The following is a 17,450-nucleotide window of genomic DNA, read 5'->3' on the forward strand; positions in this document are numbered from 1 at the left end:
AAAGCAAACTGAAGCTGTATAAAAGGTCTCCACATGTATATGCTAATGTACATGTATATCTGCTTCAAAATGCCTTTTTAAAAGGGCCTGAAGAATACAGAGCAAAATACATAATGTCATTCGGGCAAAAGAATGAAACTGGGGATAGTGGAATGTAAAGTGGAAAAGTGTCTTTTTACTCAATGAATTGCCTGAATTTTTACAAGCATGATTTATTTTGTAATTTTTAAAAAAAGATGTAGCTTAATATTCATTTCAGCAAATCTACCAAAAATGCACATGTATTATGCTAAGATAAATTAGTTTCATTTTTAGAATTATGTAAGCTTTTGAAAACAAACTCATTATTACCATCAGTCTATGTTATATGTAAAAATAAAATTAACAGATGACTATTCATATCATGCTCTGACAATGCTAGAAACTGAGAACTCATCCATTCTCAAAGATTGATTACTAATTTCTGAAAAGTTCTGCCCCTTTTGGAAAGATGTTCACTGACATTGTTTTCTCAAGCTGTATATGTAACACAATAAAAGCCTTCCATCACACACATATTTCAAATATGTAAAAACAATCATCACAACTACCTCACAGTAAGTATTCTATTTTTTTATACTTTTCAATAATTCATCAATGGCAAAAAAAAAAATAGTTCATTAATTGCCTGGTTTCCAAAACTTCTGTCTGTCCTCTGCAAGTAATTATCTGAGTTGCTACTTTATGCCAGACTCCATGCTAAATATTCTGAAAGCAAAGCTGTATAAAAGACATACCCTCCCCTCAGTACCTGGAGAAACAGGCCAAAATTAAACTTTACAAAATAATAAATGGCAGGACACGAACAAGGTACAGCAAACATACAAGAAAAGAATTCTCAAGATGCCTATAGTCTTTGGTTTTTATCTAATAAATAGGAAAAGGTCAAGAAATATCCTAATAGGGATTCAACACTGCAGAAACAATCATAATACAAAGTAGTATCTTAGCCAGGGTTATATCAGTGTCTACCAAGCATTATGAGAAACAAAACAAAAAGCTAAATTTTTACTATTTTAAATTTTAAAATATTTAATTACAATACATAAGGTTGGAACTGAATAATTATGAATGGCTGGAGCTGGCTACAGCAAAGCATATTAAGAATTTAAAACATGGTCACTGCCCTGTGGGTTGTCTTACAGGCTTTCATGTGATAATAACTATGGGATAACATTTGTGGACCTTTATGAAACAGTTTGAAAAGTTATTATAAGTAATTCAGTTATATCATTAGAGCTCTAAAATTTGACATCTGTGCCAGAAATTATATAAAGTCAGTAGGAAAAAAAACAAGGCCATGTCTGCTAAAGATATGTTTGGAAATCAGGAAAAATAAAGAGATATAAAATGGAACAACAAAAAAAAAATCAATAAATTTTGTCAAAACATATCAGCAATCATAAACAAAATATTTTAAAAACAGAGCAAATCTTTGTTCCCAGTGGGCAAGAACAGAGTTGTCTGAAACAAAGGGACAGTATGTATGAAGTAAACTGCACCTACTAATTAATATACAATCATACACCTCGTATTTTTCTTCATTAAGTCATTAATACACAGATAAAAACAAGTTTGAAAGCTTAGAAATTTTTTCAATTCCCATATCTACATCTCTAGTTGGATTAGAACATGCCAGACTAAAAGGAAAGGGGAGAAACTATTCCACGTACTTAAGAATGACATTCTAATAAGTAAAAGGCAAATAAAAAATAATTATAGATTTGAACTACATAGCTGTAATTTGAAATGTTCTTAAAAATCAAATAATGGTGTTACACTAAATTGTCTCTAAGGTTCTTTGCAACACAACACTTCTCATAATTCTGAGAATTCCAAATGAAGAGTCCCTAAGCACTTACATCATTCCTTAGCACATAATCTCACAGCACCATCTTCTGGTATAATATTACTGTGCATAGTCTAACCATCAGAAAAGGAAGAAAATTCATGGCATGACACCTGCCTTACTTAGTAAAACGTTATGGTAGATAAATTTTTAAAACTCAAAATATATTCGCAAACTGGGTAACTGAGGTTGACTGATGAGAGCACACGTTACATTGACTTCATTAATGCATTCATTTGTGGGAGACAAACTGAAGAGAAATCAAGATTTCAGAAAGGTACAGAAGATGGGAAAGCTAAAAAAACAAACAGACCAACCCTATGTCTGCTAGATATACAGAAGACAAGAGTGATGGATATTAACTGCCTTAAGAATGAAATGTCCAGATGTGGGTGGTGACGGTTACAAGCAGTACAGTGGCCTGTCGGAAGGATACAAAGGGACAATAGATTTAAATCAGACATGAAGACAGGAATAAAAATAATGGTGTAAACTTTGGTCCACCACAGCCAATGGAAAAATCCTAAATATATATATGTGCAAATATGTATGCATAGATATTCATATCATAAAAGATATAATATCCCTTAATGTTTAATTCAGTATTAACCAGATGTAAAGGGAGAAACAGTGAGCGTGCTTATTTAACTTCTATGCAGAGTACATCATGAGAAACGCTGGGCTGGAGGAAGCACAAGCTGGAATCAGATTGCCGGGAGAAATATCAGTAACCTCAGATATGCAGATGACACCACCCTTATGGCAGAAAGTGAAGAGGAACTAAAAAGCCTCTTGATGAAAGTGAAAGAGGAGAGTGAAAAAGTTGGCTTAAAGTTCAACATTCAGAAAACTAAGATCATGGCATCTGGTCCCATCACTTCATGGGAAATAGACGGGGAAACGTGGAAACAGTGTCAGACTTTATTTTTTTGGGCTCCAAAATCACTGCAGATGGTGACGGCAGCCATGAAATTAAAAGACGGCTTTACTCCTTGGAAGGGAAGTTATGACCAACCTAGATAGCATATTAAAAAGCAGAGACATTACTTTGCCAACAAAGGTCTGTCTGGTCAAGGCTATGGTTTTTTCAGTAATCATATATGGATGTGAGAGTTGGACTGTGAAGAAAGCTGAGTGCCAAAGAATTGATGCTTTTGAACTGTGGTGTTGGAGAAAACTCTTGAGAGTCCGTTGGACTGCAAGGAGATCCAACCAGTCCATCCTAAAGGAAATCAGTCCTGGGTGTTCACTGGAAGGACTGATGTTGAAGCTGAAACTCCAATACTTTGGCCACCTATTGTGAAGAGCTGACTCATTGGAAAAGACCCTGATGCTGGGAGGGACTGGGGGCAGGAGGAGAAGGGGATGACAGAAGATGAGATGGCTAGATGGCATCACCAACTCGATGGACATGAATTTGGGTAAAGTCCGGGAGTCTTTGATGGACAGGGAAGCCTGGTGTGCTGCGATTCATGGGGTCGCAAAGAGTCGGACATGACTGAGCAACTAAACTGCACTGAACTGAAAGTGCTTACTATGTGTCATGCCCTATATTAAGCACTTTGAATGGGTCTCTTAAAAAGACAACCTACATGAGTCCATTTATTATCTCTATTTTTCAGCTGAGAGAACTGACATTTGAAAACTAACTAGCTGGCTAGTAGTTGTGGTGAACAGGCAACAAAGTTAAACATAAGGCCAAACCACTTGACTCCAATGGCCCCAGACTACAATGACTTAAGGATTCATCAGCATGAAACTGATAAACAGTACAGTGTGTTCAGAATGCACAGTCAGAGAATTCTATAAGCTGGACTTTTCTGATCCCAAAATTTGAGACAAGAAACATGTAGGGATTTTTTTAAAAGTCACTATAATTTCCAATAGCACCAAAACAGCCAACATTTCCTATGTGTTAAGCCTCTGTTCTAACTAATTTATTCCTCACAAAAATCCCATGACATACATACTGTTATCTATCATACCACTTCACAGATGAGGAAATCAAAGCCTGGAGATGTTCAAAACTTACCCAAGATCTCAGTGTTTGAACCAAGCTAACATGACAGTCTTAAGCTCTTAACCACAATCTGTGCTCCTCCAGGACATATCACACTTTAGAGTCAAGTATTATGAGGCTGCACGATTACAAAATGATAACTCTTATCTGGAATACCAATCTAGGAATGTTCACACTTGCTGCTTGATTCTTGATACCTGACTGTAATGCCATCTGCTTTGACCTACTGTAATGCTCTAATAAACAGAATACTAAGAACACACTTGCTTCAATTATTCTAGGTAAGTAGAAAAAATTCTGAATAGGTCAATCTAGCTTTTAATAAAACAAAACTAAACTGGAAACCAAACAATCTGGAGGGAGAAGAGAGGAATGCTAACCTGAATCAGTGACTTACCTTGAAATACTTCCTTCTCATCCTGGTCATGTTCATCAGCATAACTCCCGAGTTCACTCCAGTTTTTCCATAGTATGGATGTCTGGCAAAGCGATTATACCAGCCTATTCGAGGCTCTTCATGTTCTGGTGCCATTGCGGCAATTTGTGTGGAATTAAACTTCTTTAGCAAAGACCAAATATCGTCAACGGGCCGTAAAAAAAGGATATCAGTGTCGACATACAATAGTGAGTCAACTTCTTTCAGGATTAACTGTGGGGAGAGATATTTGAATCAGTAACTCTATTTCATTATAAAACACCAAAGAGGCTTTCATTATTTTTTTTAAAAATTACTTGAGAGATAAACTACTTGACATTAATTTTTTTAATTAATTTTTCCCAAGTCTGTCATTTTTACAACAGCATATATAGATATTCTGCTAATCTTCTTATTAACTTTTAAAGAAGAAAAGCTATAAAAACACATCTGAATAAAAACTCAATACTAAAAACTGGAAGAAAATAGTAAAAGCAGTATCCTCAAAGACTAGGGAGGAAATGTTTTCCATAATGGAAAATAACATTACCTTTGGTGAACTGACATAGCAAATCTTAATTTCCTGACATAAATACAGAAACTAGCCAATACAAATGAAGATCTGAACTTGTCCCCTCTGCCGTAACACTAATAGCTGGTACCTTTACCTCATTCTGGCCTCAGCCAGCAACTGGTAGAGTCAAAACTGAAATCCAGACCACCAAGCTCAAGTCCATGCTCTTATATGTGAGCTGATCATCTCCTAAAAAATCAAAGATCTTGCACTTAAATAGCAAGGGCTAAAACAAGACTTGTCTTGGAAGACTGGCTATGTCCCTTCCCCAAGAGATGTTAAACCTCCTGCCTGCCCTGGCTGTGCTCAGTTGGGTCTGACCCTTTGCAACCCCGTGGCCTGCAGCCTGTCAAGCTCCTCTGTCCATGGAATCTTCCAGGCAAGAATGCTGGAGTAGGTTGCCCTTTTCTGCTCCATAGGATCTTCCCCACTCCAGGGGTTAAACCTCCAACAGGTATCTTTCACAGGAATTTTCAAGCGTAAGTTTTTATTTCTGCCTCACCCAAAGACTTAAGCATCTGACCCCTGCAAATTTAAATTTGTCTATCCCAGTGTACTAGTAAGGCTCAATGATTCGGTTAACCTATTAAAGCTTTTTAGTTAAGAATATAATGAGGATAAGATCTTGATCCTCATTCTGCTCCCTTTCAAAGCTGCTGCCTCCTCCTGCAGCTAGGGTTAAGCCATCACCTTAATGACCAGTTACAAAGCCGAAATCACTCCATTCCCCCCCTGATTTAATACCAGGCTGAGGGAAAAAAAATCTGACAGTTAACCACAGAGCCTGAGTAGGCAAGGTTCACTTGTTCAAGAACTACAATTCAAAGGGTATGTATGTATGTATGTGTCTGTATGTCTGTCCCTCTCTTCTTTTTTGGGGGGCAGAAAAGTGGATGAAGTTGTTTTGCTTCTGTACCATGAGACAAATGTGTGTTTACAGACCACTGTGTCACTGGCTGTCTAGGAAGACACCACAGGAAGCTCCAAGGTCACCATCGGGAGCCACTGCCAACTGGCGGTCATGTTGTGTGTGTGTGTGTATATTCTGTTACTTAGTCATGTCCTACTCTTTGTGACTATGGATTGTAGCCCACCAGGCTACTCTGTCCATGGGATTTCCCAGGCAAGAACACTGGAGTGGGTAACCATTTCCTCCCCAGGGGATCTTCTCAACCCAGGGATCGAACCCACGTCTCCTACATCACAGGTGGATGCCTTACCGCTGAGCCACCAGGGAGGTCCATCTGGAAGTCATACATAAGGTGAAATAAGTCACATCAGTATTTTTCTATGGTTCCTTTTGGAGGAAGGAGGATTTGCCAGAGCTTACATTAGATCTTTTAACCCCTCCATTTTTTTTAAAAATTTTTTTAATGTTTATTAATTGACTTGGCTGTGTCAGGTCTTAGCTGTGGGACATGGGGTCTTTGCTGCAGGGTGCAGGCTTAGCTGCCCTGTGGCACGTGGGATGTTGGTTCCCTGCCCAGGGATCAAACCTGCATCCCCTGCACCTGAAGGCAGATTCTTAACCACTGGACCAGGGAAGTCCCTTAATCCCTCCATTTTAAAAGAGAAGAAATAGTTAAGATTTTTACTTAACTACTTCAGTAAATAGTTTAAGAAAATTCTTCTTTTAAGAAAAATGAAGAACCAATTTACTTAGAATCTGGTTAAAAAGATGCAGAACTAAGAGTGAATGAAGTACAAGAACAATTTGACAGGTTTTAAGTATTTAATTTCAGTATTTCAAATTTTTAACTATATCACATCATTAAATGATCTTGCAAACTTCCTATCACAACATCAGCAATTAAATTTAATAATGCTGAATAAAACAGAAGAGCAATGGTTGTAACCTCATGCTTCTTTCACCATTCACTGTTTCTCAGTGGTGTATTCTTGTTTATTTAATGTCATAATGTGTTTGTTTAACTGTTCATCTCCCATATCAGACAATGCTGCTGCTGCTGCTGCTGAGTCGCTTCAGTTGTGTCTGACCCTGTGCGACCCCATAGACGGCAGCCCACCAGGCTCCCCCGTCCCTGGGATTCTCCAGGCAGGAACACTGGAGTGAGTTGCCATTTCCTTCTCCAGTGCATGAAAGGGAAAAGTGAAAGTGAAGTCACTCAGTCGTGTCCAACTCTTAGCGACCCCATGGACTGCAGTCCACCGGGCTCCTCCGTCCATGGGATTTTCCAGGCAAGAGTACTGGAGTGGGGTGCCATGGCTGTATGAAAACCAGAAATCTGGGTATATATTCATTCCTATATACCCAGCACTTCAGTACAGATACGTGGCAGAACAAAGGCACTCAAACTACTAGTTAAATGATGTAACACTGCAATGACTCAACCTAAGTATTTTTTTTAACTTTTAAAATTTAAAGCCTGCATGAAGCTATCTAAAACTTCTTAGGCTTTTCCCCTCCTACTCCCTTATTTGTGTGCTTCTTACAAGGGAGGCAGATAACAAGGAAGATATCGTAGGATCAAGATTTTTTATGCTCAGCAATAAACCTACTGGTTAGGCAGATTCAGCTATCAAAATGTAACATGATTTTAAATCTTAACTGACATCCTAGATTTGACAAACTCTATTCTCAATATGCTAATAACTGCCTTACTTCACTTAATAACAAATAAGTTTCTTCCCAATAATTCCTATACTTAACAGAACTCATGAGCTTTCAATATTTCTACTACCATAATTATTTTAAACATTACAGTGGTTCTAACAACTACTGAGAATTTTTTAAATATGGGTGAATTAAATTCAAAATGGAAGAGGTAATCTTGCTTCTGAATATTTTTTTTAATATTTATTTATTATTTATTTGAGTGTACTGGGTCTTAATTGCAACACATAGGATCCTCTATCGTTAGTTGTGGCAGTGGGATCTAGCTCCTTGACTAGGGATCGAACCTGGGCCCTCTACACTGGGGGCAGAATCTTAATCACTGGACCACCAGGGGAGTCCCTGAATATTTTTAGATTAAAAAAAATAATAATCAGGGTTTATCACCAGAGACTACCACCAAAGAGTCCCACTGAATAAATGGTTCCCATTTCCCTTTTAGTTCACGTGCCTCAAATTCTATGTTAAAAATATCAGCTAGAAAAGGTGAACTCATTTGCTGTTAAAACAGAAATAGTTATTTAATAATCTGTTTCATTTCCCGAATTACAAACGCAGCCTGCAACTGGCAGGTGATCCTGCCGCTGCATTCCTACTGGCAAAGATTTGGCTCCATTAAGATCTGATAACCTCTAACTCCTTCTTAGGGCTTCCCACATGGCGCTAGCCGTCAAGAACCTGCCTGCCAATGCAGGAGGCATAAGAGACGTGGGTTCAGTCCGTGGGTTGTGAAGATCCCCTGGAGGAGGGCATGGCAACCCACTCCAGTATTCCTGCGTAGAGAATCCCCTGGACAGAGGGGCCTGGCGGGCTACAGTCCATGGGGTCGCAAGAATCGGACACAACTGAAGTGACTTAGCAGGCAGGCAGACAAGCAACTACTTCTCAGAGAAGAAACAGTTTATAGCAACTGAATAAATTAAAATGTAAGAAATAGTATTGCAACAGAAATTACTTATACTTTTCATTTTTAATAGCATATTTTACCATAGCTTTTATTTGTCCTATGGGAAGTCTTTTCTTTCTTCTAATATTCAAAAGGAAAATAATTTGTGTGTGTTTATTTAACTGATTTACATGAAACTCTTCATTAACTCATGTGTAAAAGCAAGATGCAAACAAAAAACGCTGGAGAAAAACTTACTGGCAAGAACAATCTCTGGGAAGCACACGGTTTAAACAGTTTTTTCCACTCTGCTGCATTCTCACTTGGAAAAGTTATCGGGTATAATGAATAAGTAAATGTTTGCAGAAATGACCAGCTGTCAAGCTACAACAAAAAAATAAAAGAACTCAATTCAAACTTGTTTCACTTTCTCTGCAAAATTATAAACCAAGATTATTTTTCAAAAGCTAAAAATTAAAATGTTATATATCGTATGTCATACACAGTTAAGAGAAAGTTGAGATTCTTCTTTCCCACCATTTTGTTTTCATTCAAAATCTTAAAATCATTCTAATAGCTAGAGAAGACTTCACCATAAAGATCTAAGGGACAATTAAAATTATAAGAGTATCAATCAAAAAACCAGGAAGTTGAAAGAACCATACAAACTGTTCACCTCCATCTAACGTGACCTGATGTACAAATCCTCTCAATCCTTAAACAAGTTAAACTCAGAAAAATTAAGCACTAATTTTATTACCATCGTATGTATGACATAATAGAAAATGTTTACAATCCAAGTCAGACCAACATAAAGAACTGATGAGAAAATATTATCTGGGACTTCTCTGGTGGTCCAGTGGTTAAGACCCATGTTTCCACTGCAGGGGGCTCAGGTTCATCTCTGGTTGGGAAACTAAGATCCCACATGCTGTGAGGCATGGCCAAAATATATTTTTTTAAAAAGAAAATATTTATCGATGTATTTTCTATATTCATAGATATTCCTCATAATAAAATATTTCAATAAATATATATCTAGCACAGAGTTTTTGTTTCTGGCCACACTGTGCGGCTCATGGGATCTCACATCTCCAATCAGAACCCGGGCCCTTGGCGGCAAAAGCTCCAAGCCCTAACCACTGGTCCGCCAGGGAAGTTCTTCCAGTGCCAATTTTTAAAAAATCATTACAAATAAAGCAAAATCTGATTTTCTCATCTGAAAATCTATAATGAACACATTTACTTTTTAGTTTCCTGAATGCATCTGGAGACTCTGAATTGTTTCAAATTCAGAAAGTATTACCTATCATTGTTGCTTCAACAGTATTGTTGACGTAAATTTCCCACAGAGCATTCACAATCTCTGGGGGAAGAAAAAAGTAACAGACTGAAGATCTCTTTTTGAATTACGTCTGTGTTCAAGTAATTTTTAGAGACATCCTCCTTCTTTCTTTCCTTCCAACATGTTTGGAAGGAACACATGCCTTTCAACGTAGTTTAAGGGAACAGCTTTACATCCAACACAGCTTTGATGCCTCCATCAACCAGTTTCAAACACTAGCATTTTATTTCCCTTGCATGACTTACTAATCACTTATTAAAGATCCTTTAAATACCAACATCAAAATGAAATCTTAGTCATTTTTAAAGTTCTAGTATCTAGTCATCTTTTTTGCAGTAAAATCACATTCCAGGAAATATTTGATTCTCTTTCATCAAAAGAAAACCCAAACATTCTCAGAGTTAACTATGATAGTTAAAGAAAAACTAAGCTTAAAAATATAACATATACTACACAAGCAATAACTCATCCAGATCTGAAGACAACACAGAGCTGCATATAAGATGAAGCAATAAATTTATTTTACTTTCATATTATATTTTCAAAGGCTTCCACAGTTGGTAGCAATCTGTTGCTAGTCTTTGAACTGTTAGGACAAGATTAATTCTTCTGTTAATATTTCAGAAAACAACCCAGATAATGACCTTAGGATCACAAAAGCACATATCACAGATACAGAAACTATAAATATTTTAAAACGGTAAGTAAAGCTTTTATTTTGGTTATTTTATTGAACTACAGCTGATGTACAATATTTGTAAGTTACGGGTTACAATACAGTGATACACAATTTTTAAAGGTTATACACCATTTAGAGTTATCATAAAATACCAGCTACAGTCCCTATGTTGTACAATATATCCTGTAGCTCATTTTATACATAATAGTTTGCATCTCTTAAACTCCTACCCTGTATTATCCCTCCTCCCTTCCCTCTCCCCACTGAGAACCACTAGTTTGTTCTCTAAAACTGTGAGCCTGTTCCTTTTTAGTTATATTCACTTGCTCACTGTAATTTTTAGATTCCACCTATAAGTAATATTACACAGTATTTTTTTCTCTGTCTTACTTATTTCACTTAGCACAATATCCTCCAAGTCCATCTATGTTGATGCAAATGGCAAAATATTCATTTTTTTATGGCTTGTTAGCATTTCACTGTTTGTGTGTGTGTGTATACACATCACCTCTTCTTTATCCATTCATCTGTTGATAAGACACTTAGGTTGCGTCCATATCTTAGCAACTGTAAATAATGCTGCTATGAACATTGGGGTGTATGTATCTTTTCTAATGAGTGTTTTTAGCTTTTTTCCCAAATATAAACCCATGAGTGGAATTGCTAAGTCATATGGTAGTTCTATTTTTAATTTTTTGAGAAACCTCCATACTGTTTTCCATACTGTCTGCACCACTTTACATTCTCACCAAGAGTATACAAGGAAATGAATATTCAGTTCTTCAGTCCATTTTTTTAATCAGGCTGTATTTTGATGCTAAGTTGTATGAGCTGTTTATATATTTTGGATATTAACCCCTTACTGGTCATGTTGTTGTTCAGCCGCCAAATCGTGACCAACTCTTTGTGACCCCATAGATTGCAGCACACCAGGCTTCCCTGTCCATCACCATCTTCCGGAGTTTGCCCAAGTTAATGTCCCTTGCATCAGTGATGCCATCCAGGCACCTCATCCTCTGTCACCCTCTTTTCCTTCTGCCTTTAATCTTTCCCAGCATCAGTGTTTTCCAATGAGTCAGCTATTCACAACAAGTGGCCAAAGTGTTGGAACTTCAGCATCAGTCCAATGAGCGTTCAGGACTGATCTCCTTTAGGATGGACTGGTTGGATCTCCTTACCATCCAAGGGACTCTCAGGAGTCTTCTCCAACACCACAGTTCAAAAGCATCAATTCTTCAGTGCTCTACCTTCTTTATGGTCCAGCTCCCACAACTGTACATAATTACTGGAAAGACCATAGCCTTGACTATACAGACCTTTGCCGGCAAAGTGATGTCTTTGCTTTATAACACACTGTCTAGGTTTGTTATAGGTCTCTTGCCAAGAAGAGCCCAAGAAGAGGAAATCTGTCACTGCTTCCACCTTTTCCCCCTCTATTTGCCATGGAGTGACAGGACCATTATTTCAGGATCTTAGTTTTTCAATACTGAGTTTTAAGTCAGCTTTTTCACTCTCCTCCTTCACCCTCATCAAGAGGTTCTTTAACTCCTCTTTGCTGCCATTAGAGTGGTATCATCTGCATGTCTGAGGTTGCTGATGTTTCTCCCGGCTATCTTGATTCCAGCTTGTAACTCACCCAACCCAGCACGTCTCATGACGTGCTCTGTATGTAAGTTAAATAAACGGGTGACAATATACAGCCTTCTTATACTCCTTTCTCAATCCTGTACCAGTCAGCTGTTCAACATAGGTTTCTAACTGTTGCTTCTTGACTGGCACACATGTTTCTCAATATACAGGTAAGGTGGTCTGGTATTCCCATCTCTTCATTTAAGAGCCTTCCACAGTTTTTTATGATCCACACAGTCAAATGCTTTAGCGTAGTCAATGAAACAGAGGTAGATGCTTTTCTGGAATTCCCTTGATTTCTCTATGATCCAGCAAATGTTGGCAATTTGATCTCTGATTTCTCAGCCTTTTCTAAACCTAGCTTGGACATCTGGAAATTCCCAGTTCACGTAATGCTGAAGCCTAGGATGCAGGATTTTTAGTAAATCCTGCATGCTAGGCATAGTGGTCATATCATCTACAAGTATTTCTCCCATTAAGTAGGTTGTGTCTTTTTGGCTGGTCAATGGTTTCCTTCGCTGTGTGAAAGCTTTTAAGCTTAACGAGGTCCTATGTGTTTATTTTTGCTTTAGGAGACAGATCCAAAAAACACTGATGTGATTTATGTCAAAGAGTGTTCTTCCTATGTTTTCTTCCATGAGTTTTATGGTTTCAGGTGTTACATTTAGGTTTTTAATCCATTTTGAGTTTTTGTGTATGGTGTTAAGAGAATGTTCCAATTTCATTCCTTGTAAAACAGTAAGTAAAGCTTTATGCCTCTTAGAATCAAAGATTTTAGCAGGAAACTAAGACTTGAAGTCACAAGTAGTATTGTTCAATTAATATGAAAAATGAACTAAATTACCTGAGAAAATATCAAATAAGCTTTTCCTACATAGGTCAAGCATAAAAATCCAAATCAGTTTGAAAGCTTAACTGAATGGACACAGACAGACAGAGATGGTGAAGGCATAATCACCATCACTTTTACCACCATTTCAGAACACAAGGTAATGAGATTTCTGGGGAATTTTCTTTTTTGTGTATGTTCTCCCTTCTATATTTATCTGTTCTCTTCTTCTTGCATAGTAATTTTTTTTTGTTAAGATAATGCAGTGATCCTGATTAAAAGAGTATATTTTCAGCACAAACAGCTAGATATGGTCACATGACTAAGATCAGACCAATGATATACTGGCAGGAACATCCTATGTGACTTCTGGAAAGTCTCCTTAGAAAGGAGAACACCCTTCTTCACTCCTTTTTCCCTCATACTGGCTAGGATATGAGTGTGATCACTGGAGCCTGGGTAGCCATCCTAGATTATAATCTATGATCATCCTAGATCATAGATTTCTTATGTTAAAGATGGCTCAGCCGCATGAGAGAAAAAAGAGCAGAATCCCTGGAAATATGGGGCTGCCACGTAACACAGGCTGCCTGCTTTTATATGAGAGAAATAAACTTCTATCTCTTTAAGACATTTTGGGTTTTCTGCTATTACAGCCAAACTGATTGCAACTAATGCAAAACCAAAATAAAAAACCTTACTATCAGAGCAAGAAGTCACTTCCCTCCACATTATCAATTAAAAGTTCCCTCCACTCAAAACAGAATCAAAACCTTGTGCACACTCTGACTGAGGCACCCTCAAGTCGAGGATGGGAACACAATTAAGACACAGGACTTCTCAGTCAAAACATCCTGGAACTACAGTTAGTAAAACAAAACCTCCACGCCTGGCAAAGGACGAAGTAGGACTAAGCAGCCTAACTCCTTCACAGAGACAAGCCTTCTTCTTACACCCCAGGTCTGAGCACACAGATGCAAGTGGCAGCAGGGAGCAGTCCCCACTCTAAGAGGGCAGAGCTGCAGGATAAGTGTTTTTGTTCAGCAACATTTTACTATAGTATATGTTAAATATTCAACTCTACAGACCTGACCAAGTCTCAAATACTTACTATGCCTTTAAAACTGTCATGCAGTTGATCTTCAGCAAAAATATGGAACTGAAGAGGTTTGATGCTGAAGATGAGCGCTGACTTCAACATGGTTACGGTTTCTTCCAGTCTTTCCCCGCAGGCAACTACGGCTAGGTGCACTCTCTCAGTGGGCTGCATTTCCACACCATACCTGATAGAAAAGATAACCACATGTTCCCACAGTTTTAGTACAGGGTAACATGTTAACAACATGGTATTATTCTGACTGTGTTCGAAGACTGAGGTTTGAACAATAAGGTCCTACTGTAGAGCAGAAGGAATTATATCCAATATCCTGTAATAAGCCATAATGGAAAGAATATGGAAAAGAATATATGTATATAACAAAATCACTTTGCTGACTTCAATTTTTGGTTAGAGATCCTTTCTGTAAAATGTACAAGGGGATTAGAAATTATATTGTTTAACATTAATAGTTCTATGTATATATTACTAAGTAGCAGGGACAGATGATCAATCATTTTTCTTAATTTTACAGGCTAAAATTATTGCAGCTACATTGCTTATTAGCACAGGACTTTGGAATCTTGAGTATTCACGTGTGCATGTGTCAGAGTGGACCCAGAACTATTTTCTGAAGAAAATCTTGTTCATGGATATTCCCTCAGCTGACGAGGATATCAGAAAAGAGAAAATATGCTAAATAAAATTAAATACAAATAATTGACTATATAAAACATGCATGCATGTGTGTGTGCTCAGTCATGTCTGACTCTTTGCAACTCCATGGACTACAGCCCGCCAGGCTCCTCTGTCCATGGGATTTCCCAGGCAAGAACACTGGGGTAGGTTACCATTTCCTCCTCCAGGGGATCTTCCCAACACAAGGACTGAGCTCGTGTCTTCTCCACCTCTTGCCTCAGGCAGGTGGATTCTTTACCACTAAGCCAGGTAGGCCCAAATATTAAATTCATACATCTTAATGTTTTAACACTGAACATTTGGAATTATACTATTTTTTATCCTTTTTAATAATTATACCAATTATTTATATTAACATGATAAAAAATTAAGCCTGGAGATATATATACATACATATGTGTGTGTGTGTATATATATCCTGCTTTTACTGTGGATCTGTCCGTTCCTATTAACAAGCTTGTTTGTTAAGGGCCTAGAGACACTTAAAACAGCAGTTGAAACTGACGCTTCTCTGGTCTGACTGGGTTCCTGAGGCCTGAACACAGGTTCATTTCTCTTGTATACACAATTACTGGTGACAGTCAGCCTTCAGCACAGAATACTCACCTCCTAGAAAACAAAGGGGTGGTTTCCGTCCCTAATCCCTCAACTGGGAGACTGAAACTCATAACCTTGACAACTTACCCTTAATGGGCTGATTATTCTAAAGGTGAGGCTCTTTAAAATCAAACAACAAAAACCACTTTTAAGAAAATGAAACTTCCCCCAGATAACTGACAAAGTTAAACATTATCACACCACTTTGTTAAAGGTGGTAAATGGAGAAGTCACATATAATGTGATATTCTTGGAAGAAGAATATTTACTATTCAAGAAAAGGTGCTCTAATATTTCATTCATTAAGTTACTAAGACCATTAATAAGATTAAGATATCAGGTACATATCTTGCCTTTAAAACTTATATCAATCTACCAAGAAATGATTTTTATGAGTGGTCTGAAGAGGGGAAAACTGCACACTTTTGCATGTGGCTATCCAGTTGCCCGAGCCCCTTCTGTTACAGGATCACAGAGTCCAGCCTTTCCCTAACCACCTGCTATGCCACCTCTCTCCCACATAAGGTGTAGCCTAGGCCTGGGTCTTTTGAAAGCTCTGTTCTTCTGTACTGACAGCAATTAGAAAGCCACAGCACCTCCTTCCTTGTCTGCACCCTCTATCCATTGCCCTCTTTTCTGTTGAGCCCTTCAGTGTTTAACACTGGATCCCTATCAGAGGGGAGACCATCCACACCTTCTATATCTAAACAAGGGCACGTGAACCCAGTTCATCTCTAAGCAGTGGAAGTCACACAACACAAGCAGAAGCCAGGGCAATCAAGACACATAACAATTTCACAGAGCTCTAAACTGTCTCATCTTTCTGATAAATGCCTCCAGATCCTGTTCCTCATGATGACCCAGATTTGAGAATCTATGATGGGCTCGAATTACCCACCTGGCCATAACTCGATCCTGCTCCAAAGATAAAAAGACTAGAGACTTAAGAGAGTAAGCAGTAACAGGCACGTGCCACTTTCCAGAGAACTCTCTACATACAGAGACAAGAAGCAGAATAAACCTTCTCAAGAAAAACAAGTCAAATGTCCTTCATGAAAGAAAGTCCCTCTGAGTCAGTCCCAGGGACTCTGGCTCTCAGGCGTTGCAAGGCTTCTGCTAATCACGCTGCTAGCACTCCTTCCACCAGTTTCTATGAAATGTGCTTTTCTGTTATGTGTCTCTTTTCAGTAAAAGCATTATACACAGTACAGACTCCAACATCTAAACTGAGAAGACAAAACATAGTTCGAAGCTGTCTCTGCCCACCACCCTGTCCCTAAACCCAGGGATGGGAAGTCACTGCAACGGGACGAAATCTAAAGCAAGCTTCTACACTAGAGGAAGGGATGACTAAAACTTTCGAAAAAGTCATAGGAAAGTAGCCATTCAAGGAATTTTGATCCCAAATGAATGGTGTTAATATTGTCAGGATCTACAAAAATGTGCTATATGCTATATATTAGTCACAGTGTGAATAAAAACCCCTGTGGATTTAAAGAAATGTTATCCAAAAGGACATTCTAAAGTCAACTCTGTTCTTCTACAGATATCGGATCAGAAGATATCCTTCAGATAATTCAAAGTTAATACCTGAGGGTCCCCATGACTAAATTTGGCATCACCTGAACACAAACAGCAATTGTGACAGTAACGAATGGTAACACATTCTATTAAAAAAACTGAATCAACGGGTCCAATATGATACTAAGTAAAGGGTAAGTAAGGAGGGTGGGGGGAGGAGCTCTCCTTTAAAGAAGAATACCAACCAATAAATGTAGAAGGAATGAGAAAACCACAAAAAGCACTATTTTGCATTCACTCCTGTAGTAGATGATTTAAACAGGAATAATTAATGGATGCTAAACCCACATAGTATCAAGGTTTTATCCCCACACATTACAAAGGGGATAATGGTACTGTTACAGTGTAGAAATGTGATACCACCATCATAACCATCTGATCAAACAACCAATTATGTTAACCGTCTGCCACCAGGTGCCTCCCAACAGCATGCCCAAAGGGCACCGGATCTCCCGTGCAGCATTCCTGCGGAAGGTCCCAAATCTGACCCCAAGCAGACAGGCAAGTTCAAACAAAGGAACATTCTGCAAAACAAAAATATCATGTCCCTGACCTGCCCCTCCTCAAAAAAAGAAGT

General features: G+C 38.1%; 1 protein-coding gene across 2 annotated transcripts in view; it reads right to left on the minus strand.

Moving 5' to 3' along the window:
- GXYLT1 (glucoside xylosyltransferase 1) overlaps positions 1-17,450 on the minus strand; it is a 49,678-nt gene that overhangs the window by 17,605 nt on the left and 14,623 nt on the right. For both annotated transcript variants that reach the window (XM_043446648.1, XM_043446649.1), the window contains 3 exons: positions 14,012-14,183; positions 8,677-8,802; positions 4,306-4,557 (listed from right to left, as the gene is read on the minus strand). In XM_043446648.1, the coding sequence (XP_043302583.1) occupies positions 4,306-4,557; positions 8,677-8,802; positions 14,012-14,183 (550 nt within the window). The remainder of the gene's footprint in view (positions 1-4,305; positions 4,558-8,676; positions 8,803-14,011; positions 14,184-17,450) is intronic.

Source organism: Cervus canadensis, chromosome 25 (assembly GCF_019320065.1).
Source record: "Cervus canadensis isolate Bull #8, Minnesota chromosome 25, ASM1932006v1, whole genome shotgun sequence".
Classification (NCBI taxonomy): domain Eukaryota; kingdom Metazoa; phylum Chordata; class Mammalia; order Artiodactyla; family Cervidae; genus Cervus; species Cervus canadensis.